Source organism: Mastigoproctus giganteus, chromosome 2, assembly GCF_048544385.1.
Source record: "Mastigoproctus giganteus isolate SK-2022 chromosome 2, ASM4854438v1, whole genome shotgun sequence".
In the NCBI taxonomy this organism is placed as follows: Eukaryota; Metazoa; Arthropoda; class Arachnida; order Uropygi; family Thelyphonidae; genus Mastigoproctus; species Mastigoproctus giganteus.
In genome coordinates, this window is record NC_143576.1 from 89,946,896 (window position 1) to 89,974,313 (window position 27,418).

General features: G+C 37.8%; 1 protein-coding gene across 2 annotated transcripts in view; it reads right to left on the reverse strand.

The window, feature by feature from the left end:
* The window catches only part of LOC150089406 (LIM/homeobox protein Lhx9-like), a 127,361-nt gene that overhangs the window by 8,826 nt on the left and 91,117 nt on the right, over positions 1-27,418 (reverse strand). For both annotated transcript variants that reach the window (XM_090368573.1, XM_090368572.1), the window contains exon 2: positions 26,470-26,897. In XM_090368573.1, the coding sequence (XP_090224699.1) occupies positions 26,470-26,897 (428 nt within the window). The remainder of the gene's footprint in view (positions 1-26,469; positions 26,898-27,418) is intronic.

Genomic DNA, 27,418 nt, shown 5'->3' on the forward strand with positions numbered 1-27,418 from the left:
AACTGCATTCAGAGTTTAAGTTAGTGGATATTATTTAACTAAAAACTATTCAAAGTTTGTTACGTGCACTTTTCACTGGTGAAGAGATCTTTACATCTTCCTGTCGAAGAGAGATGTCCAAGAGATTCGCAAATTTGAGGTCAGTCAGATTAATTCAGTTTTAAAGCGAGTTAAACTGATAAGATTCATATTTCATGCCACACAATTGAATACTTGGATCAAGCTGAGGTAGAAATATAATGGCAAAGAATCTGTTTGGTTCATGACTTGTAGCCAATTAATATTTACAACAGTTGGCTGAATTGATAAGATTTTTAAGCTGTTCAGAACACAAAGTAATATAATTAAACAAAAAAAATCTGAAAATCACAACAAATCAATTATTCAAAACAAAACTGTCGTTATAAAAGAAAAAGCATAAAATTATTTCGTGTGTGTCTGAGTATTTCTGAAAGTTGAAATGGCCTTCAAGCTATTGGGAATTAACGGACATACGGAACTTTGTTAACATCCGAAGCGTCGACTGTGAGAAAGTCCTTTGAATTAGCCGCTTTCATTATATGATGGTACCTGCAAAGCAGATAGTTCCTTAGCCTTTGTCGAATTACCAGGAGGAACATAGTGCCTTTGGTGGTGCTTACAAGGAAAGAATTGAATTTCAAATTTATGCCGAGGTAACAGGCCACGATTTTGTGGTATTTGTAAATTGAGTGCATTGTATGGTAAGTTTATCTGTTTGCAAACTCGGCAGACAGAAAGTTGCATGATTTTTCTCCCTTGAAAAAACCATGCACCCTTCGCCCGAGGTTCGATTGGTAACCTAAACCTGTCACACAAAATTGGTAACCTAAACCTGAAAGGGCAACGACGTTATCCTTTGAGCTATTTTTGAGGGTACCACAAAAAGATAATGAAAGCAATACACGGAACATCGTCAGATATCCGCAACTTTTTTCCCGGGTATATACTGGATATTCTGGAAGAAGTTTATCTCATATTTTTTTCATTTTATGAGAACTTAAATGACATTCTGTTTCTTGAGTAAACCGCTTCCATGTTATAAACCGAATTTAAGCCATTCTTAATCTAACAGTTTGTTAGATTTGAATCACTGCTTATCGTTGGAGTAATTATAGTCGTATTAAAATGATATCAGGGTTATCACCAGTAATTAAAACGTTGAATGGTTCACCAAATAGATGTAGAGTAGATTTCGTTTTATTACCAACTGGGCCAACTTGTGGTCTCACCAGATCTACATGACGTCTAAATCTGCACTTTGCTCCAACCTACAATACACGCCCACAGGCCACCCACAGAGCCCATGTGCAGAAAATAAAGGCATTCCTTCATCTGTGTTCATCTAAGCATGGTTACATGAACTTCTGGAACACGGTTGTTTGGCGTTTGCCGGGAAGATATCTCCGCAGTATCCCCTCTCTTTGTGCTCAAGGCTCCAGAGGTTACAAAGTTTCAATAGACACTTCCCAAATGTGACTTTGGACACTCAGCTCGCTCAACATCGACATTGACCTATGGTCTATTGACAAGTCATATCGCAATGACATCTTGGCCTATCTTACTGTACTTAAAGAGCAAGTGTTGGTCGTAGTATGCTGATGTCATTTTATGTTATGCTCAATTTGTAGTCTTGTTTGTTTTAATTACGATAAATTCTCTATTCGAATAATTTTGTTTTTGTCTTTAATGGTTATTTTGTAGCTTAACTTTGTATTTCTGTGCTTGGTCACTTGTATAGTCAATGTTTAGTAAGATTCCTTTGGTTATCTGTGCATAGAATCACGAATGACAAATGTATACGGTTTAACTTGTTAAAGAATTTTATTACTATTATTACCATTCCAATAATCCAGTGGTTAATTCCAAGATGAGCAGATCTTTAATACACTTTAAAAAAGATCCCCCCCGTATGTTCAGAGGTCATGTTCATAGGCCTGTGAACGTGACCTGCCTAAGGAACCAGCGGATTACATTCGAATCTGTCGCAATCGACGGGTTCAAAAGGATGCAGAAGAGGTTTACGGGAAAACTTCCAAAACTCAGCGCCAGAGGGTAGAAAAGAAAAGTTGGTAGAAAAGTTATTGCACAGTTCTAGCCCAGTATTTGCAGCGTGTGGTACCATCGGTAACTGGAATGTGCTGAAGGCGAAGGGCACTTTAAACAGCATATGAAGGCGTTATTTTGCTTCATGTCGTGTGACGTTGCTTTTTGGGTCTGCAAGGGGATCCTCATATAAATGATGGACTTCTGAAAAAATATAAATGATTCTCGGTATTAGCCTTTATATAAATGTAAGCTAATACCAAGAATCAGTTTCAAATTGGAAGAACGAGAAGGCCTCAATAACTGTGCATCCGATCATTGATAAAATTTACTTGAAACAAAATCTTTTTCACTTTTTGTGGAAAAGATTTTGTTGCAATGACATGTATATGCATGGTGATGGGACACCACCATGCATATACATAGTTGTCTCAAGGAATCCAAGATGTTTCCGGGCTGTGATGACTTTGTCGCGTGTAGGACATAGCAGAATGAAAAACAATAATAAATTCAGCAGTCAAATCACAATGTACTTTGACTTTAGGCGAATTCAGTGGGCGTTGATAAATCGTATGTGGATTAACTGTTGCTTAGTTGCAATTTACCCCTAATCGGGCTGCCCAGCTTATGCATTTTCCCGTTCAGTTCATGCTAGAAGTTCTGTGCAAAGACTATTTGTTGCCAAATCGCCAACGAGTACTGTACATCTTATGTATATAATGACGAAGCACAATTTTTTGTTCTTTATGCACATTTTTTTTTTTTTTTCGTGAACGAGAAACCTACTATAGTAGGAGAAAATTACTGCCGTGAATACCGATCACTTTATTCTGTGAGGACATCCTCTGGGGTGGGATCATCCTCCTCCCCCACCCAAGAAGCTGCATCGTTATCCGCTTCTGACAACTACGCTTCTTAGGAAGTCCCCAATTCTGTCCTTTGTCTCCCTCTTTCATTACTTGTAATGTGCTACTGCCATTCGCGCAGAACAATTTCAATGCAAGCCTTTGAAAGAAATTCTTCTGTTCCTTAGGCTGACGGAAGCAGAGCATTGTGGCATGTCTGTGCTCTGAACGTTTTAAATTGAAACTCTTTTAACCTACATATTTATTTTGAAGAAACTGGGAATATTTCTTGTACTAACAGTAACAAGATCAGTTTGTGTGCGTGTATCAATCGTTTCAACCTTAAAAAAAAAAGAGAGACAAATCCATCCTTTCTTCGAACGCTATATCGCAAGATTCGTAGGAAGCAAAACAGAACCCAGTTAACATTAATGTAAACACAGGGATATTAATTATAAAATTTGCTAGAATAATGCTAGAACATGGTCTTGTGTGTGTGTACGGGTATCATGGTGGCTCCAAGGCAGTAGCCCATCTCCACCTTTGTTCTCTGCGTTCGTGTAGAAACTCTAGGCCACTTCGCTACCAGGGAGCAACGAACACCTGGGCAGCTGACGCCTGGTGCCCGTCCCCAGGCAAGATGAAACCGGCCTGGGTCTACTGTCCTATATGTGCTTATGTGCACAAAATCCCGCACTCACTGGAAGTAGTGCAATACCAGTGGGGTGCCAGCAATCCCGCTCCCAGGTTACCCAGACCTGGAAGCCAGCAAAAATGAGGCAACTATGCCCCAAAGCCGATTTCCATCTATTGCTTTAGATTTTCCAAGATCTATTAAGTGAATTGCCTAGCAATTTGAGCTCTCAGCTCAATTCTCTTCTTGAAAGCCAAGGTGGAGAAAATCTGTAATGCCTTGAAATTAGTTTTATTTTCCACAAGTATGTTTACATTAGCCTCTGTGAGATCTGGAACTGCGGTTTGTAGGTCCAATCTGACCTGTGAGTATAACAGACAACGGAAAAGTACATGGTCCCACGTCTCCAAGCCACCGCAGGTTCAATAAGGATCAGGTTCCAATCCTCTTTCGAAGAGCACAGAACGGAGGGAACCATGACCTGTACGTAAATAAGATGTGGTCATAGAGGGTTTAAACCATGGAAAAACTTGACTCTTTGATACAAAATCAGCTTTAGGAACAAATTTCCTAGTAACCAATCCGTGCTCACTTTCATCCCAACGAATTTGCCACACCTTTACAAATTCCTTCCAAATTCTGGTCTTTTCTATCTTTAAGTTGTTTGCTGGATCTGAGGAAATCCCCAATATTTCCGTAATAAAGCCCTTCCTCAAACGATAAGTCATTGCTCTGTATATAATGAACAGGTCAAGGGGCATCATACCACCTAACTATTATTATATGCTGTTCTAGGAGCACAATTGATAGCCAAGAGAACAGAGCATTGTAGGGATATCAGTTTGGTACGTATTTTCACTTTGATAACATTTCTGAACCATACACTGGCGGCATAAGACACAATCGGAAAGAATATTGTCTTATAGTATAATGAAAGGGTTTTCTTCCTCAATCCCCATTCTTTTTTAGAGGTTATAACCACGGAGTAAGTGAAGTTCCTGATTTTTTTTCTAACAGTTTTGATGCATGCGGCAAGAATGATAATCTGTCATCCAATGTTACACCTAAATATTTGTTGCTTGAGACATAGGGACTGTCTCGGTTGTAAATACTCTGGACTTAACACAACAAATGTAGCTAAACGGAATATATATGTTATATTAACAATGGCAGAGACAGATACTAGCTACAATATTATTACTGATTCTATACAAATTGCAATGTGTTCACCGAATACCATTCTCACATCCATATGGAGTTCAGTAAGTAATATCCGGCTACGTGTTGAATTCTTTTTTTATTAAACTAACGTCTATACCAATGAAATATAATGTGCATCTTTTCCACGTGATGCAGGGAGGAAGGTGATCCTACCAACTGTGCTACCCAAGAGGGCGCCTTATTTAGATTTTCGTCATTAATATTACTATTAGCCATATAGCGCAAGGAAGCTACAGGTTTTTGCTGCACCGGCCAAAAAAAAGTAGATATGAAAATACAAACAATGTACTTCCATCCTCATGTAGGTAACTGTCCAGTTGATCCTTGAATTTCTTCAAACTGTCGGCTCAACTACCTGCGGAAGCAACTTGTTCCCTTAATCAACGACCCGCTGGCTAAAAGATTTCGACCAATCTGGTTTAAACCTTTCTACCTGTAATTTGAATTTATGGACCCTAGTTCTGGAATTCTTTCCCAAGATGACATAAAATTATTTGAAATTTTATGAAAAATTATTATTGCAGGAAAGGTTATTTAAGAATCATTCAATTACAGTGAAAATTAAACATCCGTTTTACTATTTCTGCAAAGCACTTCGAGTGCCCTCAAGATTTGTTTACCACCGGTTGACTATCGTTGTAATAAACCGCATGCTGTAGACCAACAACAATATTAACTCTTACTGGAGATGTATTTTTAAGAAGAGTTTTCCGATCTAGTATTTTAACCCAATCAACAGTGGATAACTAGAACTAGGGGTGGATCATTTTAAATTCAAAAACTCGTAGGCTCCTTTTTCAGTTTCAAAATTATCCAGGTGTTATAATATTTCACGTCACATAGCGAATAGTATCACACCAATGTAGTTTTTCTTTGTCTTTATTAATTGGAATAGTTAAAAACTGTAATGTAGCTTTTGTGGTATTTCTGGTTAACTATTAAATGTTGGTAATCCTGGTCTTCTGATTTCTGAAATTAATGGAAAATGTTTCCATTATAGAAGTTGGAAACAAAAAAATAAATAATAATAAATAAAATTATAACAAATGAACATCAACGTAACCTTGATGAAAGCTTAGTTGCGCTAATTGCTTTATTCTTTGGTAATTAATTTTCTCGGCGAATTAAGGTCTCTTCATCAACGGTTTTCAAACTGTCATTTCTACTTTCGCGATAACTCTTACGGTAAAACAACATTAGAACAGCCAGAATTCTGTTTTAGTTGCTGGTAACCTAATTAGAATAAAATTTATTTAGAGCGGCTGTATGCTGAGCGATTGGATTGGATTTAGAAAGGGAGGAAGAATGAGAACGAGGGATTATATTATCAAATTTTCCATTAAATCCAGTTTGGTAGAGTTGCATAATGACAGTACAAAGTATAATAATGAAATAAAGCCGCTGTTTCTTCACATAATCAACTGGAAGTCCTTCAAGGCAGGATAGGAATTGTCGTTGTTCAACCAATTTGGAAAGGCCGAGTGTGAAATTGCTAGAACTTACTGTGGTCATTTTCCGGTAGAGCTGATTTAAATCGCAGGCTGATTTAATGATCGCAAGGTGGCGTTTCTCGCAGGTTTTACCTCTAGAAAAATCAGTCTTAAGAGCAAACTTAGTTTCGTCGAGACACGAACACTGATGTCTCGTGAATTGTCACGTTGTTATCCAGAGCAACCCAATATAACATTAATTACTGATTCTCAGTTACTCATCAGCAAGAAAGGTCCGTGAATGTTTTTCATGGATCTTATAGATTGGTTTTGCATCATTTATTATCGAGTTTAACCTTACATAATAAAACAGTTTATTTATATTTAATGGTTCTTATACGTATCTTGTATACTGAATCCAGCGGTTTATTGATATATTTTTGTAATATCAATATTTTGATGGCACTTCAGGGTTTTATGTTTATATTATATATATTTATTTATTTTCGCAGTTTACATAGACTTCATGTGCATTTTGCAATGCACATGAAGTCTATTTTGGAATTCATATGGGTGGTCAAGGCAAATTGTGGCACGTCATTTCCGCTGTCGTAGTCGCCGATCAACATTACAGGGATGTTTTCATGGTAGTTGCAAGTCTTTTGCTGTACCTTGAATATGGAGAAAGCCCACAAATCATAACGACAGTTACTTTTGTATGATAAATATATCAAAGTTTTTAAGAAGTCTGCGGATCCGAAAAGCTGTAGTGAATCCCAACATAACGTCCTTTATTGTTCCGGAGCTACACAATGAAGATCTGACAATTCCTAATATATCTTCCAGAGAAGTCTTCAAAATCGGATAAAGAATGTGGTGAACAGAGCCTGATCAAGCAAAGCACCACATTTCCTCTAACAGCAAGAACTGGCTGGGTTATTGAAGGACTTAGGTATAACCACATCAGATGCAGTGCTCCTGATATCTTACTTAAGAATTGAAGCTACTAGATCCGAACTGCAAGATTTTCAAGTACACAAAAAAAAAACATTTTACTTATGCACGATTTTACGCTGCTGCTGTTGTAGAATACCTGTATTATTGTTTTTATTTTATTGATCTTTGTTTAGATATTGGTGTCGGTCATAATCCAGAAGAATGGCGTCTTTTCATACACAATTCAAATAAAAGAATGAAAGCTGTGTTGCTTCACAAGGAGAACAGGCTACCATCGATTCTTTTTGTGCATAGTGTTTGTATTAAAGAAGACTATAGAAATAAGATGGATGTGTTAGAGAAGATTACGAATGAGCAGTATAAATGGAATGCCTGTAGGAACGTAAAGGTGCTAGGGTTCCTCCTGAGTAGTCAAGATGGTTTTACTAAGTTCCCTAGATTTTTCTGCTTCTGGGACAGCAAGGCAGATTAGCACTACAGGAGAAGAGAATGATCTCCTAGAACTGTGTTGCAACCTGGCGCACATATAGTGAGCGGTCCCTTTGTTTCAAGAAACAAAATGTTGCTTCCTACTAAATATCAAGCTGGAATTAGTCAAAAATTGTTAAATTCTTATAGTGACACTTTTGAGCATATACAGTCAAAGTTGTCTGAAGAAAAAGTGAATGCAGTCCACAAGTTAAGCAGAAGTTGGCTTCACAAGAACTGGATAAAATGAGAAATTCTCTGCAGTCGTTTCGCCACAGTAGTGTAAATGGCTTTCTGGTAACATTTTAAGAATAAAAATTTTAAAAAACTCTTTGAGAAGCTGTTCGAAGATTGCAGAAAAAAAAGTGTGATGCAGAATATAAATCAAGCTCCATGATTGTACATATGTCAGATTTTTTCAATCAAACTGGGTAATGCTAGTGAAGAGTACAGGGAGAGATTCACTGGGACTTCCATGGTCAATGGATAAGAGGTACCGAGGAGGATGAAGGTATAATAGACGACTATATTTAGCGTTTGGTTCGGGATGTCCACTAACCACACAAGATAAGATATTCAAATATCCATTTTTAGGAATTTTTTTTTGATGAACCAGAGGGGGTTTCTACTTTTTTTTTTATTTGATTTTTCTTAGTTTGTTGTTTACTTGTAGAAAAGATTAACACCCTATTGTGTATAGAAGTTATACATTATTAATAAATGTCATACAGTATTATTGCATATTTACTTTTCTTTCATGTCTTCGCCGAACCAATAATGCTATGCAAAAACAGAGGTTATAGTCGGAATTAGCACATCTAAATTCATAAAGAAACTCCAAAAAAGCCAATTAACAGAATTTTTTTTTTTTTTGAAAATTTGTTATATATTGTAATCACCATTCCAACAGTTAATGGAAACAAAGCTTTGAACGACTTATACTGAAAGTATTAGTATTAGTAATGGCCACATGGTGCAAGAGGCTTATGTTGCACCAGCCAAAAAAAAAAAAAAAAAAAAACCGAATGAAACAATGATAAAAAAAAAAATAATAATAATAATTAATAAAAGAAAAAATTAAACCTATCATCCTATGCGCTTCCCTCAACCGAAGGTACTATCCAGATGACCTTTGAATTTCCCCAAACTGTCAGCCTCTACACCCATGTAGGCAACTTATTCCAGTAATTTATAACTCGCTGGCTAAAATAAAACTTCCTGCAGTCCAATCTAAACATTTTCCCCCCCCGTAACTTGAATTTATGTCCCCTAATTCTAGCATCATTTATAATCCTGAAAATTTCGTCCTCATTCATTTTACTTCTGCCTCTCAGAGCCTTAAACACCTCAATCAAGACTCCTCTAAGGTGCCTAGTTTCCAAACTCTGCAACCCACATATTCGAAGTCTTTCTTCATAAGGACGCCCTTTTGCCGATCTCACCAGGCGAGTTACCCTTCTTTGCACCCTTTCAAGAAGCTCGGTGTCTTTCTTTAGGTGCGGTCTCCATACTTGAACACAGTATTTCAAGTGTGGTCTAACAAAAGCCTTATAAAATGGGATAATCACGTCCCTATCTCTACTTGCAAAAGTTCGATAGATCATCGATAAGACACCATGGGCCTTCCTTGCAACCTGTTTACAATGCTCAGAGAATTTCATGTCTGACCGTATCGTAACACCCAAGTCCCTTTTCTCCAGTACTGGGTTTAGTTGAACTCCACCAAGTGAATAAGTTATTTTGGGATTACCGTTTCCCAGGTGTAATACTTTACACTTTGTTGGATTAAAGCATAGCTGCCATTTATCTGACCATTCCTGCAGTCTATCTAGGTCTCTCTGAAGAAGCTCAGTTTGACAGTGATCATTAACTACTCTACCAATTTTAACATCATCTGCAAATTTAGACATCACGCCCTCTATCTCTTCATTGATGTCATTTATGAAACTTAAAAACAACAGTGGTCCTAATACTGATCCTTGGGCTTAGTTGCTAATGCTCCAAATAACAAACAAACAAACAAACAATAATACTGATCCTTGGGGAACCCCACTTCTTACATCAACTCACTCTGAGGAATAGCCATTTATCACAACCCTCTGCCTCCTGCCCTGAAGCCATCCTGCTATCCATCTAAGGATTTTCCCAGTAATTCCAACCTCTTCCAGCTTATAAAGCAACCGCTCATGTGGGACTGAGTCAAAAGCTTTGCTGAAATCTAAATAAACAATGTCGAAATTATTCCCTAAATCCAGCTCGTGAGTGACCCTTTCAAAATAGCGAACCAGATTTGTTAAACACGATTTTCCCTTTACAAAACCATGCTGAGTATCCTTGAGAATTTCAATTCGATTCAAATGATCCTGAATTCCACCCTTGATCATTGCCTCCATGATTTTCCCTACTACTGAAGTCAGACTGACAGGTCGATAATTTCCAGCTTCACTCTTAGAGCCACCCTTATGTATGGGAGATACATTGGCACTTTTCCAATCCAAGGGAATCTCCCCAGGTCTAGTGATGCTCGCATAATTAGCCTCAATGGTTCAATGCACTCACTCGCCGCTTCCCTTAAGATTATAGGATATATTCCATGAACTCCAGGATCCTTACTGGCCTGTAGGCTCGAAAGTTGTTTTCATTAAATAATCTTGCGAAATTTCAATCATTAATTACATATTTTTCAACTTCGCTCCCACAATTTCCCATTGCCACAAAAGGCTTTTCATTTGTAAATATCGATGCAAAATAACTGTTGAGTTCATCTGCAACGGCAGCTGGTGTATTTAATGCTGTCCCCTTTCCCTTACGCAAAGGTCCGATCTGGTTTGTCCTGCTCTTCTCGGCATTTATATATGTGAAGAATTCCTTATCCCCCCTCTTTGCTCTGTTTGCTAGTGATTTCTCATAAACTGCTTTTGCCTGTCGAACCTTTTCTGTGGCTCTATTACAGATCATCTTGTAGCTGTTATAGGCTTCAGTACTTTTTATTGCTCTGTAACCTTTCCATGCCACCTTTTTCTGCTCAAGTAATGTGGCAACTTCACTGTTCAACCAACTTGGAACCCTCCTCGTGGAGTTTTTTTTTTTTTTTTTTTAATGGTAAATACGCATTCAAGGCATCTGTGATTGTTTTAAAAGCGTACTACAGTTCAATTGTATTCATTCTCTGTGCGATATCTACCCAGTTAATAGAGGCCATGTAGCACCTTAAGGCATCGTAATTTCCTTTTCTGAAATTAAAACCCATTCCTTTACCTTTTACTGCTGCTACCTCTCTCATCATCATCCACCGTAGACCTCCGGGATCACTTCTTGCTACTGGTTCCTCTACTGTCAGCCCTGTTATGTCATCTGATTCATGGGTGATGATGAGGTCTAGGATATTCTTTTCTCTAGTACCCCTGAAATGTTGATACAAATAACAGTCGTCTAGTTGATTTAAAAATTTTGTTCCCCATGTCGAGTTTCCTTCCCATTTACTCCAATCAATTAGAGGCAAACTGAAATCACCCATAATAAGGCATTGACGCTTACTTGCCCATTCCATTTGCATGTAGAGGCTTTCGTCATAATCTTCACAATCACCTGGTCTGTAGATTACTCCTACTCGCATTATACCTTTTGTTTACAACTATCTCACACCATACAGATTCTATACTAGCACGTGAAACGTCCGAATCCGGGAAAGCTATCGTCGCACCACCCCGCATTACCCCACCACCCCTTCTATCTACCCTATCCTTCCTAAATACATTATACAAGCCGTACTGGAACTCATCATCCCCAATTTCGGGTGGTACCCCGTTTTCGTAAGCCCTATTATGTCCGCGTTACTTGTTTTAACCAGCAGTTCGAATTCGTTCATTTTATTGACGACACTTCTAACATTACTATATAAACAATTTAGACTTACTGTTCTTGTATATTTAACTACCCTGACACAACCCTTGAAGTTTTTTAGGCTCTCTTCCCTGGAATTAGCTACCCGCTCACTTGAAATGTTTCTGCCCCCAGAACATCTAGATAATATGTCCAGTTGGGATCGTAGATAACAACTCTTGAGGTATGTGCAAGAGTTACTTTGACCAATATTATCAGATAAACGCGTGTCAGTATTACCCACATCCCCCCCCCCCCTAACTAGCAGTTTCCCTGAACCTTTAAGGTATCCTCAATAATACTGGCAAAATCTTTTGCACCACCTTTGTTTAAATGTATCCCGTCTCTACAAAACAAATTCCTTCTACCTACAAGTGTGGGCCATGCTGATAGAAATTTCCCCCCCCTAAAGCCTTGCAGAATCCTTCAAGTCTTGAGTGTTAATCCACAAGGCTTAACATATAATCCCTCCTATTGTATTTGGGCAGAATTGCAGACACATAGACATTGTGGCCTAGCTCGCGGAATTTTCTCAGCATGGTCCTGTATTTTTCCAATAAATCGTCAGATGTGTACTTTTAATGTCATTAGTCCCCACATGAATAATAATATTCTCTTTACCCCCCTTAAAATCTGACAATCTGTTAGTGACGTCATTAATAGTTGCTCCTGGCAGACATACCCTGGTTCTACTCCAACTATACTTATAACAAAAAATATTCCCCAAAGGACAGAGTTCATGCGATACCTGGTTCCTGGGCAACGCGACGTTGTCACCCCTCTTGCTAGTGGAAGAACCCGCCGCTTGGCAGATATATAGGTACACTGCATTCACGTAGACGGTACTTCCATGTCAGTATGGATAAACGTCGTGAGTTAACCTACTCTGAAAGCGGGACGATAGTGGGTGCCCGACCCATCACTCTATCGCGGAGGCGGTACAGAAATTGTACTATCCCCGTTCGACAGTATCAAGAGTGTATCGGGAATACTCCTTTTCAGGAATAAGATCTCATCGTGGACAGCGCTGTGGGTGGAGAAAGGTGGTGGATGACCGTGGTCGTCGACGTCTGTCTCGCATTGTTTCAGCCAACCGGAGAGCGACAGTGGCAAAATCACTGCCGGCTTCAACAACGGAAGTTCCTGAAACGTCTCCACCAAGACCATCAGGCGATCGTTAGGAAGCCACCGACCCACCAGAGTCACATTGATAACACCACGACACAGGTTTCTACACCTCAACAGGGAGAAAGAACTTGACCTTGGATGATTGGAGACGGGTCTCCTGGTCTGATAAGTCCATTTCCAGTTATTTCGAGTGGACGAGAGGGTGTGTATCTGGCGAAAACCGCACAAAGCTATGTCACCCGTCATGTCAACAAGGAACTGTTCAGGCAGGTGAACGGTCGGTAATGGCCTGGGGCGTGTTCAACTGGCACATGTTAGGATCTTTGGTACGTTTAGACGCTTCTCTGCACGGTCTAGATTACGTGTCCATCCTTGTAGACCATCTGCATCTCTTCCTGGTCATCGTGCACCCACAGGGAAATGCGCCTCCCCATAGAGCCTTGACGACTCCGTGGTTCGAAGAGCATTCCGCAGATTTTACCACAATGAAATGGCTTCCCCGTTCATCAGACATGGACCCCGTGGAGCATCTTTGGGCTGCTGTGGAAAGGTCCGTTAGATTTTTGGATCCTCTACTCAGGAATGCCACGGAATTATGGAGCGGTGCAGCAAGCATGGATGGAAATACCCGTGGAACGCTTTCGTTAACTAGTTGACTTAATGCCTCGCCATATGACTGCCTTTACTCGGGCGAAAAGTGGTCCTATCCGTTACTAGGTAGGTAGCCCAAGATTTCTGTCCACTCAGTGTACATTCAATGCTTTGTGTTATTGACGAGCTGTTGTAGACATTGCACAACGAACTTTTGAATAGTATTCCTTATTTCAAGAAATGAATTTATTATTTCGTATTTAAATGTTAAATTCTGTAGCAGATATTGTTTACTACATACACCTAAAAGACAAATTAAATGTACAAATTTAACGACATTTACTTATTATTTACTTATTTAGAATGTAGCAAGAATTATAGTTTTTTGTCTGTGTTTTTTTTATAATAATAGTGCAATTAATAAAACGAGTTATTTAATGTCATTTTTATATATTCTAACAGTTCATTCCGCAGTTTGGGAAGTGATGAACTAAATCCATTCGTCATTGGCAATATTCGTGGAAACAGGTGGTGTTCTTTTGATTAATAATGTGATAAATACATAAAACTAAATAGCTAAAAGTAAGAGGTGGGAAAGTCAAGGCTATCAAGAAGCCCACTTACTATTTTGTCTGCGCGGAGCAATGAACTGCAGTTGGACAGAAGGCACGCTCTTTGCGAGAGGGAAAAAGATAATTTTGGACAATTTTAAGGAAAGGTGAACTGGTTTCTTGGTGACCATAAGCCTTTTGAAAATTCCACTGAAGAGAAGAAGCGAAAGGGAAAAGCTCAAGGTAAGTGCTGCCTGTTCTGTTAAAACTGTATTTAATTAATAGATAGCAGAGCTGCAAAGGCTCAAACAAAGATTAAAACTGTATGTAACAGAAATAAAGTAATTCGTATACGTGTTTGTAATTCTGCTATTTAAGAATTGGTAAAGAGTGAGCTCCATATATATCGTTTGAAGCCTACTAATAATAATTTAAAGGAAGTAAATTGAAAATAGATTCTCAATCTGGAAGTTGTCAACAGTTTGGCTGAGTTTACTCTAGCAAGTTGTGAGAAATTAGCATTGCATGTCTGCAAACTTCAATTGCCTTTAGGTGTAGGGTTTTGGATTTTTGGTAGGATTCATTTTGGGGAAACTCCAACAAATCATTTTTATAACAAATCGTGGGCTTTAATTCTCTCATACTTATGTGTAAGTTGTGTTGCTTAGTTTTCTCTATTTAATAAGCGTGCCCGTAATATAACCACTATAGGCTGGCGGTGCTGCAATTATTATCGTTCTCGCCCACAACTTATGGGTTTGAGCTCGTGCCCTGCATATTGTGAATTATTGTGACAAAAATCGGTCTCTCCTCAATAATTAATTCAATATGTACGCGGCTTCAATGTTCAACGAATATTGAAGCCGCGGCCGCATCCAGAGTAAAGGGAAATTTATTTTCTTTACAGTGGTGAATAAAAGTGAAGGTGTAGTCGAGTTTTTGGTATAGTCGAGTAAGATTTGTTTAACTTTCTCGATTTTCCGATGAATTTTCTAGCGCCATCTGTCACTGAAATCATATTATTTGTATTATTAATTTTATTTAAGATATATTGGGTGTTTTGTATCACACCTGATAGGGTTCACAACATATCAGGTCTGATACAAGTGCGTGTTCGCAGGGTCGATTTGTATGTTATTGGCTTGAAAAGCTTGTATTAAATCAAAGGGAACCCTTCACCTGAGGTTAGCTAATTACAATCATGATTGAAGGAGTTCTTAAGAATTCTTCTAGTCTCGAACACAACTTGAAAACAGGTCACTCCAAAGAAGTAACAAATGGCGAACGCCATATATTGTCCTAGGAAACGTTGATTTGGTGTCTGCCGACATGCGCAAATAATTGGGTAAGTGCAGTTGGACTTGATGCTCGCCGATATACGAAAAGAGCACTCTAATTACACGGAATTTACAGTAGTTTTCGACGTCCTTTGGCGATTTCTATTCGAAGAAAACAGTTGGATAACATCCCGGAACAATTGTATGTAGAAGAACTGTATGGAAGAGGCCAAAAATATCGAGATTAGCCAGTGATCGGTAGAGGAAGGGAGTCTATAGAGTTAAACTACTAATACCACGGAGGCATGAATATATCCTGTTTGTAAATTGCATATATTTGTGCTCGGGTCATCTGTTTTGCGAGATGGAAAAACCAGGGTTTCTGGAAGAAAAATGTGAAAGATAAATATGTTTTTACCGCTTGTCGGGAAATATTTATAAACTTCGGTTAATCACGGTGGATAGCCCCACTGCTTTCACACACCGTGCGTGAAAGCAGGGACGCTATCCACTCTGCTCGTAGCCCTCGAGGGAAAAAATGTTGGAGTATGAATAAGTAGTTCAATGAGAGCTTTCAGTATGGAATCGTTAATTCCTTGGGTCATATAATATTTTGAGTAATGCCCCGAACTTGATTATCTCTGAGTCACTATGGAACAAATGAATATATAGGCTGTGTTGGGGGAACTAAGAGTAAGAACATGAGAAAGTTCCAATGTAATTATCACATTAAACGGCCAGAGGTAACCGGTGTTAATGTAGATTGCATTCTTGCTGTTATGTTATTATCAAGAGAACAAAATAGAAAACAAATTGCTATCATCATCATCCTTTTTTGGCTGTAGCCATGTAGTGTTTATAACCAGGTATCAGAACACAGTGTGACAGTAAGTTTGAGACAGTCCATGCGCTGAAAAGCCATTACAAAGAACAAGTAGCTTTGTTCTCTGTGAGTGTAGAGTGGGTTTCCAACTTTTGAAGAGGTCTGGGTGAGTTGGATGCGTATTTTTAATATGGTAACTACAAACACGAAAAGTAAACAGAAACTGTAGTAATGTTACTGACTGCGGAGTGAGAATTTATTAAATTTCTTAATTTTATCTTGTCTAACTTATAGTATTAGTATATACTGGTGAAGAAAATTATAATTTTCAAGGTACAGATCCAGAAAAAACGTGAGACAGAATAGGGTGGGGGAGCACCATAAAGAAAAATAATCTCCTCATTGTGCAAATAAATGTTTTTATGCTAAAGAGTAAACACTGTAAATCCATTAGCTTGGTCTTGAAGAGAAAGAAGTTTCTTTAATAGAAGAATGTCGAGGAAATGTTCATTGAAATGAAATAGCTTATCAAGACAAAAATACTGTGGTGTTTATTGCATGAGCGACTGGGAAGAGTACAGACATCAGACTCTGCCAGTCCATATTAGAAAACACATCTAATTATTGGTGTATGAAGGTATTTTTCAGAACACTTCATTAGTTTATTTAAAAATAAAACGACTGCCCTAATCATAAAGCGATCTTCAAGGTGAATTCTTGAATTTATCGGTTACAAAGCTATGACATCACTAGAACGCATTTCTCAATTGATATAATTTTATTCACCCAAACTTTATTTCTTAAATCTGTTTATCAGTTGCAAACATTTACGGATCGAAATTCAGTTTATGAATCGTATTGGCAAGACGGAAGTGCATCATGGTCAGGTTAGTTGGGAAAGAAAATTTTGATACGAACGATCAATCTAAGTTTAATTCGGAGAAAAAGGTTGAAATGAACGTTGGGATTCTCCATTTTAATGCAGTAATAAGAATCCAGTGTAAAAAAAATTGGGGCAGCATGCATATCAGCAATGTTTTTTTTTTTTTTTTAAGTCAATGGACATTTGTTTGAATGCGCATTGGCTGAGATCAATAAGTTGCTATTTTTACTGTGAAAGTGGTGATTTATCCTTGAGTTCTTTTGTATTGACAGGTTATACTGCGCTTTCTTAGCTATGCGAACAGCTTTTATAATTAACAAAAGTACGAGTATCAGGTGTGTATCGCGTACTTTACAATCAGAAACAGAATTAGGTTGAAGGTAGTGAGATATATTTTAATATATCTGACATCACATACTGCACTTTTGGAAAAGGGTTTATTTGTCACGGCAGACAACATGGAAATACATAATGGAAATAAGGCCGAATTTAGCATGCAAACAGAAACAAATTTAACGTTGCATGTCACACATGCGATCAAGGTGTAAGCTATATAAGATCGAGTTTCAAAACTGATTAAATTATTTTAGCATCATCTCCCGTCTGCAATGAGAGAGAGAGAGAGAGAGAGAGAGAGAGAGAGAGAGAGAGATCACGATGCTTCCCGGGAAAAGAATTTTAGCCGCTGATGAAACTTATATTCATTAGTTCAAACTGCAGTTAAAAGGAATTGAATAATAGAGGTCTATAAGCCGATTCAGAAGAGATATTGCGAGATGAAATCAGCCTAATTTGAAGTCATAAACACCATGTTTTTTTTTTTTTTTTTTTGGTTATCCTTGGCGCATAGTGGATGGGAATGTTCCTCTTTAATTCCCCTCTTTAAACACTGCGCGTGACATATGCTTTTCTTTACCGAATCTGCTTAAGCAGACCTAATAATCGTCACTTGTCTGTTTAAATGTTGTCTTTGAAAGCCTTACTTTCAAAGACAACAGATTAAAACAACTGTTTTCAGGCTTAGAAGATTCTCCATTAGGTTATCATCTGCTTGTACTATACTGTACTAGTATAATTGATTTGCGAAACGAATTTTCGTCCATATTCCATTCTGTCAACATCGAGTGGCGATTGTTAGCGGATTATTAATTCAGCGCAGAATTACTTTTTCTCTCTCTGGTTGAAAATGACCGACGTGTTTCTAAATCCTTCGAAGTTTCTCTCAAATTGAAAAAAAAATTAAAAGCGTGGCTTCCTTTATAATGGAATTATAAATATTCCCGTTTGAAATGTTAAAAATTTTCCAAGACTCCATTTCTGAATCAATTTAACTTGCTAAATATTAAAACAGGAATAAGGTCAATAGGTTTTAAAGCAGTAGTAATATAATAGACCTTTTTATCCGTAGTACAGCAATCAAGAAGTCTGAGGAAACAAAAAATTTTGCTTTGCTGTTGAAAAAATATTATAACCTGCAGCACGCAACTCCCAAATGAAAGTAAAATCCTTTCGGTCAACAATTCTCGATATGTTGGTGCATTGCTCATACGTTTCTTAACAGCCATAACAAATAGAGCAGGCGAGAAACTTCAAGTTCTTAAAACTGATCGTGGTCTCTCTTATCTCACATCAGTTCGGTAAGAACTTCTTGGGGCAAAGTTGGTTTCTTTTGAATGGAAGTGCATGGTTTTTCCTACCGAGAAATTCGGAGTCTTCATCCGAAAACCTAGAATACGCACAGTTTATAGACACAAATGTACTAACGTATTGTGGTGTAGCTAGACTTTTATTGCGTTTATGAAAAAAACAAACAAACAAACAGAATTTACCCAAGGCTGAGAAAAGCCCTCCATAGAGTAATTCGTTTTTAGTGCTTTGGCAGAACATTTCAAGACACTGTTGAACAAGAATACTTACAGGGCATGCGATCTCTCTCTGTAATTTCAGAACATAGTGGCAAAATGCTAGATGCCACTGGTTATTCATTTCCCTCTCAAATAAACAGCAATGGACTATAGAAAAAATAGCCAAACCTTTCAAGCAAAACAAATTTAATTTCACTATATAATTGCAAAAATAATAAGATCTGTGACATACTAGCTATATCTTAGAGATGAGCAAAAATGTTAAAGAAGAAACGAACTTCTTGATTCATCGCATTTTTTATAATGGAAGAAATGCGTTTCCAAATATGCAACAAATTATCATTTGAATTATATAATAGTACGCCATACGAGTGTGGCTATTGAATAACGACTCTTTCAATAAAACAAATATAATGAAATATTTCTTACCTTACAGGTTATCCCCTTGAAAACAATTTGCCTTGGGCTTGCACACACTGTTCCACAGAAATATTTCTGAAAGTCACCTTCTTAAGCCCTTTTAACATTTCAGTTGTTTTTTCTGAATGTCTGATGGTTGGAGCATCCAACCATCCTTCCTCAATTCAGGTCTCCTACTTCGAAGTTTTTCAAGCAGCCTTGTCAGAACTTCAATGTAGTATGTTTTATTGACAGTCTGATTTGGTTGGATGTGTTCAGCCATAATTCCTTTAACATCGAAGAAACCGTGGGGATAACAACAGTTTTGTCTTCCATTGTATTGACTGTATTTTAATTTCTAGGTAGTACTAGAACAACCAAACTTTCATTGCAAGTGATTACAGAGACTCAGTCCGGATATTGAATTTTTTTTTTCAAAACATCTTCACAAACTTGGCGTCTTCTTATTCTTTGGTCTTCATTCAAAATTTTTGGCACCGTCTTGGCACGCACTTTTCTCATGCCTAAATTTTCAGTTAAAATTTGTCTAACTATTTCTTTGTCCATATTGAGTTCTGATGCAACCATTCTAATGCTTAAACGACAATCACTTCTAATCAATGTCCATACGCGGTCCACATTTTCATCAATTTTAATGGATACCGGACGGCCTGTTGTTCATCGTCTCCCACATTCTCTTTCATCTACCAATCTTTTATGCCATTCAAACATTTGAGCTATTGACGTAGTATCTTTCCCATAAACTTGACGTAACAACTCAACTCTCGGTTGGCGTTTTATTTAGTTTTGTTAAAAAAAAATGATGTTTATTCGTTGTTCAATTTTTTTGGCCAACTGCAAAAACAGAATGTAATGAAAACCTGTCTCGTTGCAAAGCGAATGAGCATGTTGGAACGTGACGGCAGAAAACTAGAGAACGGTTCAACGTTAACTGCTGTGCCTTTGTTTCACAGGTGGAGCTTGGAGTGTAGTGGCTGAGCGCGCTGTCTGCTTATTTAATAGTCACACATCATATCTCGGATTTTCGTTTGTTTTAAACAAAATGAACGAAAAGCTTAGCTTAATCCAATTCACCACCACTTACTCTACTTATTAAAATTTCCCCAAAAGGATCAAGAGCATGTAGTGCGATGTATTGAGAGAACTAGGAAAGGTAGGACTGTTATTGGGTTTTAGGAGCATCGGTTACTAAGGCCATCTTGTTCCGTGTATATCTTTGTAAATTGCATGTGTTCTGAGGTCGATTTTCTGTTTACTGGACGAAAAACCAGAGCTACCTGGAGGAAAAACCATGCTGCTCTTGCCTGAGACAGACTAAATCAGCCACGTGGTGAAAAGGCCCATAAAAATTCCTCCCATCATTGACAGGATTCCAACTTAGGTCTTTTCCACCCGGTGTGAGGAGGACGACAATCATACCAACTGTGCTACCCACAAGGGCGGAAAGGTAGGAAAGGGTGAGAATGATAACTATATACTCTCTAGTCATCATTAGTTGTGAATGCAGGAAGCGTTGATATTTCGAAAGAGTGCTTATTTAATTTTTAGTACTACTTTTTAACCGAATTTTAGCACCATTTTTGTACTGTTGTGTATTAGAGTAATAACCATATTTACACCCCTCTTTCACAAGTAACTGGTCCTTCCTAGGGTACATGGGTTTGTAATTCGCCACTCGTTTGAAAGGTCCAAGTTCTGATTTCTCCAATGACAGATGAAACTCCCTTCCATATACCATAGTTCCGTTTCAGGGAGAAATGCACACTTTCAGATCGATTTAAATATAAAAAATAAAAAACTTTATTGAGATCAATTACTATAATTAATAACCACTCTTATACCACGTGAAATTAATAATATAGTTTATTAAGCTTATAGCCCAAACCACTATACATCTAAGGTGACGTTTCAGGCATCTTACCGATATCCATCATCAGACCATGCTGCTATTAGACTCCTACTTGCCAATGCTTCCAAAGTACGCGCATCAGGTTTTGGTAGCAACTGCACGCAGGAGTGCGATAGCAGCATGTCTGATGATGGGTATCGGTAAAATGCCTGAAACGTCACCTTAGATGTATAGTGGTTTAGGCTATAAGCTTAATAAACTATATTATTAACTTCACGTGGTATAAGAGTAGTTATTAATTATAGTCATTAATCTTAATAGAAAGCAACCACGTAACGTTCTTCCCTAACTATATTTTACTGATCATTTCGTCAAATGGACTTATGTAATATGGTCAGCTTTACCGCGGAATTTTTCAACTCGCAAACAGAACAACAATCTTTAGAATGCATGCTTTTTTTAAACGCACCAATTCACTGTCCCTATATGAATTGGATTAGCTTTTTAGCGCTAATCTAAAGCCATAACAATCACAGATGGTTTCATGTAAACAAACGCGTCCCTGCCATAAGAAAATGTTGGAAGACAGAGAAGGACTCGTTTTATCCAAATAGAATTGTTGTAAGATGGACAAATTTGCCATTGACAACAAGTTCGTTATGGTGATCGAAATTTATAAGCCGAGTTTATAAATTTCGATGACCCTTCCCAAACTTCTATTTCTTGATTCTGTTACGAGTAATTCATCAAAATTAAGCTGTAATATATCCAAAAATAATATCTTTCTTATTAGTAAGTACATGCGAAACATTTAACCATCCATCCTTCATCATACTTTATTAATAAATATTTAAATTACCCAGCCATTATACTCCGAAATAATGTACAGTATATGCCAACCCTCCAACAGAAAGTCATAAAACAGTTCTTTGAAAGCGAATGGGTCTTACAACGTTGAACAAACTAATTTGTGGTGTTCTTTTTAAATAAAACTATCTGTGCCATCTATTTGTTCTTCAAACAGAACTTAATTTACTCAGAAAATAACCCGAAGCAGTAATTACTTCGGTAATGAGATTTGGATACACTTATAAAACTTGTGATTTTGATTCAGAACAGACTTTACGCCGAATTGTGTCTGATATTTATTGATTACTAATTTTATGTGAAGAAATACGTTGAATCCATGTAGCATTAAAATTTTGGTTTACCGTTTAAAGCCAAATATAGGCTCCAAAAATTACTCGCTGGCTAAGTTTCTGGATTTGTACTGAATTCTATCTTCAGTGGGCAGGAAGTGGTTGCTCAGTAGTTACGCTTTGATTCTGTGTATTGGGATGTGTCACTTCTAATCGGTTCTTAGGTATTCTGTGGGATATCGATGGAACGAGAATACTCTAATTGTCCTAAAGTATACAATAGAATGTCAATGGCATTGGAGCAGCAAAACTGTTGTAGCAATGAGATCTGCGACGTACCATTAAATGCTGTATAAGAGACATCATTTTATCAGACGTGTCACTTTGTTACAAAACAATACGCAGCCAGTTTTTACACCAGTTACTTTTCACTGATTCCGCTAAAATGTTTGTGGAAACTCGAAACTGTCGCCTTCTAACTTTCATGTATTTGAAAAACTGAAATTAATCGGACTGGAAGCAATTTTTTTTACCAAAAGATTCGAAATCTTTTGGCAAAAGTCTTGTATTTTCATTTTTATAATAACCTATTCAGGAATGGAATGCTGGTCACAGTTCCAAAAGATATACACATAACTCATACTTTTGCATTGATAATTCGGAAATCATGTCTTTTGTATCCCTCATCGGTAACACTGGTAGGACTGATGTCCTCCTCACACTGGATGGAACGAACCAGAGTTTGAATCCCGTCGATGAAGGGAAGAATTTTTATGGGTCTTTCCACACTACCTCGCCTGAGACCGACTACAAATCAGTCGGTCTCAGTAGCATGCCTTTTTTTTTTCTGGAAACTCGAGTTGTTCATCCAGCAAACAGAAAATTGACCTCAGAACACACACAATTTACGGTGCAACATGGCCTTAGTCGCCGATGCTCCTAAAACCCAACAACAACCAACCATGTCTTCTGTCAAAATATATAGTGGTTTCTCCACTCATTTGTAGAAGTGCGAGTTCAAATCCCGTTGGAGGGTGTATGAATTCTTAAAAGTATTTTCATTCTGGGCTATAATTAACTGACCTCAGGTAGAGGAATAATTAATACACAACAAAAACCGTATGAACTGGAGTATCGTAAGAAGTAGCACACTGTGGGCTGACGGCCGATGCAAAAACAAGAGTTCTATACCTCTAATTACTGTTAATTATTTTAATTACAAGCAGCTCCTTTCTTTATGAAAGGCTCCAACCTCTTGTGAAGAAAGACATAAGTTCCTATTGGACAGCAAGCAGTTGCAAGCTTTCCATAAGAAAATCTTGTGCTTAAAAATAATTTAAGAGAACATACTGAGAAAAAATGTTTTCAGAAAATATTGCTTTGTTGGTTAGATAACAGTGAAACTTAATGGTTAAATGTGAGCATTCGGAGAACTGTTCCTAGGCTTTATTTCACTAGCAGATATTACTTTATAATCATAACTGTTCTGTCAATTTGTCTTTCGAATATAACACCAGTCTAAAAGATTTGTTAGCCTACAATAAGAAAGGTTAGACTTTAAAGGTATATTTCAATCTTTTGAGAGAAAAGTGATACATATTTCTAAGAAAGTTGGTATATCACATGATCTGGCTTTGGTTCAAATGAAAACTTTCATAATTACAATGATTACATGCTTAGAAAATTTTAATATGCAGTTTCCTTTGCATACTGTTTTTGGAAACACGCCAAAGTGAAATATGAAACTCAAATGCTATTGGCCAAGTGGTACTGAGTACAGTAATTTTTAAGATACTGGGACTGAACCGGTTTACAACAAAAACAAGCGTACTTTTTTCCTTCACTTTCCGTCAGCTTTTAGGTGCATTCTGTTGTGTAACTAACGGGGTTGCTCAATTTTTTTTCAAGGAACTCCTGCATCTATGTCTTGTGATTTTTTTTACGTATCTACAAGCACGATAATACATTTCAAATATATCCCTGAAAAAATCTAGCGTTTACTATTTAATTTGGGTTATTTGCAGAGCTCTTGCTGACACGTTCTCGGGTAATTCATTCTTTTTTATTGATAAATGTACAGATAACCTCACAGAGAAAAGCTCTAATTCCGAGGTGAGAAGAGGCCTACATATAATAGAAAAAAGTCAGGTTCAGGACGTAATTGTGAAATGTAGAATAAAACTAAACTATTATTTTTAGGCCACCGTAATAATTAAATTCATCTGCCGTGTTGTGTGACTTATGCCTGTTAATTGCGTGTGTTCTATGGTCGATTTGTCTATTTTGCTAGGCGAAAAACCTCAATTTCTGGGGAAAAAATTTTGCTATCTATGCCTGAGGCCGACTAACTCGGCCACAGAGTGAAAAAAAGCCCATTAAAGTTCCTCGCGTAGTCGATGGGATTCGAACCCGGGCCTTTTCCACCCGGTGTGGGGAGGACGGTAACGATACCACTGTGCTACTTGTTGAGACTGACATGTAGGATAGATTTGCTTTCTAAAGAATAGTTAAAATATCGATGTTCGGCGTATTGATAAACCTGGAGATTCAACTGATGAGTTGGTCTCGCTACTTCTCTGGAGAGGTCTGAGTTCGAGTCCTGGCATAGGCTGGAGCGTTTATTCAATTCAGACTGTAGTGAGCCGATCTAAGGCGGAGGATTACGGGTTTCTCCGTGAGTTCTTCGGGTTTTCCACCCAGTAAAACATACACCATTTGCCTCCATTCTGTAAGCATAATACAATGGGACAATATAACCTAAGGTGCTGATGCGCCATAAACCACCATCACCACAACTACCCAAGTTTTCATGATAAGCCAAAATTATGTAAAAACATTTTGATACGCTCTACCTCAGATGGTTTACTAATTAAAAATGAACCGAAATAGGTTTCAAATACATTATATACGTAGAAGTGGGATGAATTATCAAGTTACGAGAGATGTTCAAAATGTCCGTCACCAGTTCGCATACATGAATGGCTTCGTTTCTCAATGGTCCAGCATAGGGCAATGCACATGTCAGCTGTAACCAGAAATGCATTTCTTATTGGAAGATTTGCATCGTTCATTAACAATTCGGACCCATTTCAGTAACGGCATCACTGAATCTGTGAATTCCGATTATACCACACGAGGCATGTCCCACCAGATGCACTGATCCCGCACAGGTTAGCATCTTTCTGTCGAGTGAGATGAGAATCGCCGCTGGCCTAGTTCTTTGTACAAATCTGAAATTGCTACGACTCTATTGCAGGGATAATTTCTAGTCTTGGCCATAGTTTCACCACCGCTCCACTCAAATCGCACTTTTGTATAATCTGCATCTGTTTTAACTCTTTCTTTTTGTATTTTCGATGAAAAGAGCTCAGATGAAAAACAAACTAGGAATGATCAGTCATAATTCCAATTTTAGTGATGCGTCACGCTTAGTAATCCATGATGTTTTAGGTCTGTATCCTACACTTCTGTTTTCCACGATGCCATCCTATAACTTTGCATCACCGATATATTTGTACGTACACAAACGTCTAACTCATACGGGAAATAGAAAATTTTAAAATGAAGGTTGCAAATATTTGTGATTTCAGAATAATTTTACCATGGCAAAGTTTCTTTTTTATTACTTTTCAAAGTCGCAAAATGGACGAAGTCATTGCTAAAGCCGTTGAAAAGAAATCAATAACTTTATTCAGTGCTTAAACAAAATCAATAATCACATGTTTCAGGTTGATGTACGTTTATAAGACAACTTAGACGAAAACCCATGTTAAAGACCGAGAACCCTTGCTTCATTCATTTCAAAATATAAAACTAATTAAAAGATGAGATGGCATTAATGAGTACTCTGCCTCTGAATATCATTCTGGTTAATGCCAAGCCAAAAACAAGAGCTCTAAATAGTTTAAATCTTGAAAATAACGAGGAAAGTCCCACCAGATGGTTTGATCGCGCACAGAGATCAATGCATCTGGTGAGAGTGACTTGCTGGATCTATCCTGCCGTTTAAAATGATTATGTATTGTGATTATGATTTTATATAATTTGTATCCGTATTCTTTAACTAGTACTTTCCAAAAGGTACAGGTTTGCAAAGAAAGCAGGGTTGCGCTCTCAGTAAAGGTAATGAAGACAACTAGTAGGAAACGTTAATATTTTTAAGAAGCTTTAATTTAATGAAATACTTTAAAACAGGGCAGTCACATTTCTACTAGAAACTGTTTTCTGATTCTACTAATAACTTATTTTAATTGACATAAACTCTGTATGATGAAAGTTTAAACTGTGTCCGATCTTTAATAAAAAAAAAAAACTGCAAGTTAATGGCAAATAAAAGCCGAATTAATCTTTTTGATGATTAAATGGAAGGCTTTAATTGATAAACCTGCCCTTCCTGCTGCACAAATGCATCTACTAATATTTACATTACGATAAGAACTTACCTAAGTTTTGCGTTGCCATTCCGTCTATCGACATTTCCGCTGTCTTCCTTTTCCGCGGCCGACCTTTCCGTACTGTACCTACGCTTGGGAAGGTGTACGGAGTTGGGTGGCTGTCTACAGTTCGCTCTCCAAGGCTGCCATTTCCCGCAACACCACCGACAATTGCTGCACCGTTACCGTGCGGCGGAACCGGGTGCCCCGTGCTGTCGGTTGCAAGAAAGCTGTCTCCGTGCACCATAAGTTCGTAATGTGTCCGACAGTACACCAGGTTGTCTCTAAGTCCGAAATAGTCCCCCTGGGTGAGAGCAGCATTACACCAGGCACACGTGAAGCAGTGGAGATGATACACTAACTCCCGCGCCCTCATCACGAGTTCGTTGGCGAAGATCCCTCTCTGACAGCGGGCGCACCGTTTGACTGCGAACAACCTGCAAATCAAACAGAAAATGAGTTGACAACAGATCTCATTCTCCTCCTCCTCCTCCTCCTCCTCCTCTTCGAGCGATAAAACCTTTTTTTGTTTTTCATTAGTGTTAACAGCTATGATTTAAAGTTAGAAAGATGGGTGTCTCCAGGAATTTTACGAAGGGGTGGTTCACCTGCGTCATCAGGGAGGGTTAATAAAACTGAATTAGGAAACTTATTATCTAAATAATATTACCTGGATACGAAGGATAATTTTTCATGGGAGGTACTTACCCATTCGATCTCTGGCGACATCTGTGGTTACTGAAGCTTATTTTGAATTAAATTTCGTGATAATTTGTGTTTAAAACACTCAATGTATGTCTCTCTCATGCATCTATCTATTTATTTGTATGTATCTATTTATTCAGTCACTGAATAAGTGGAACCGGCTCTTAGAATTACCAAATTGTAAAGTGCAGTAAAGTATTTTATAATATAAATAATTAGCACTGAAGAATTTAAGTGAAAAATTCGATTGATA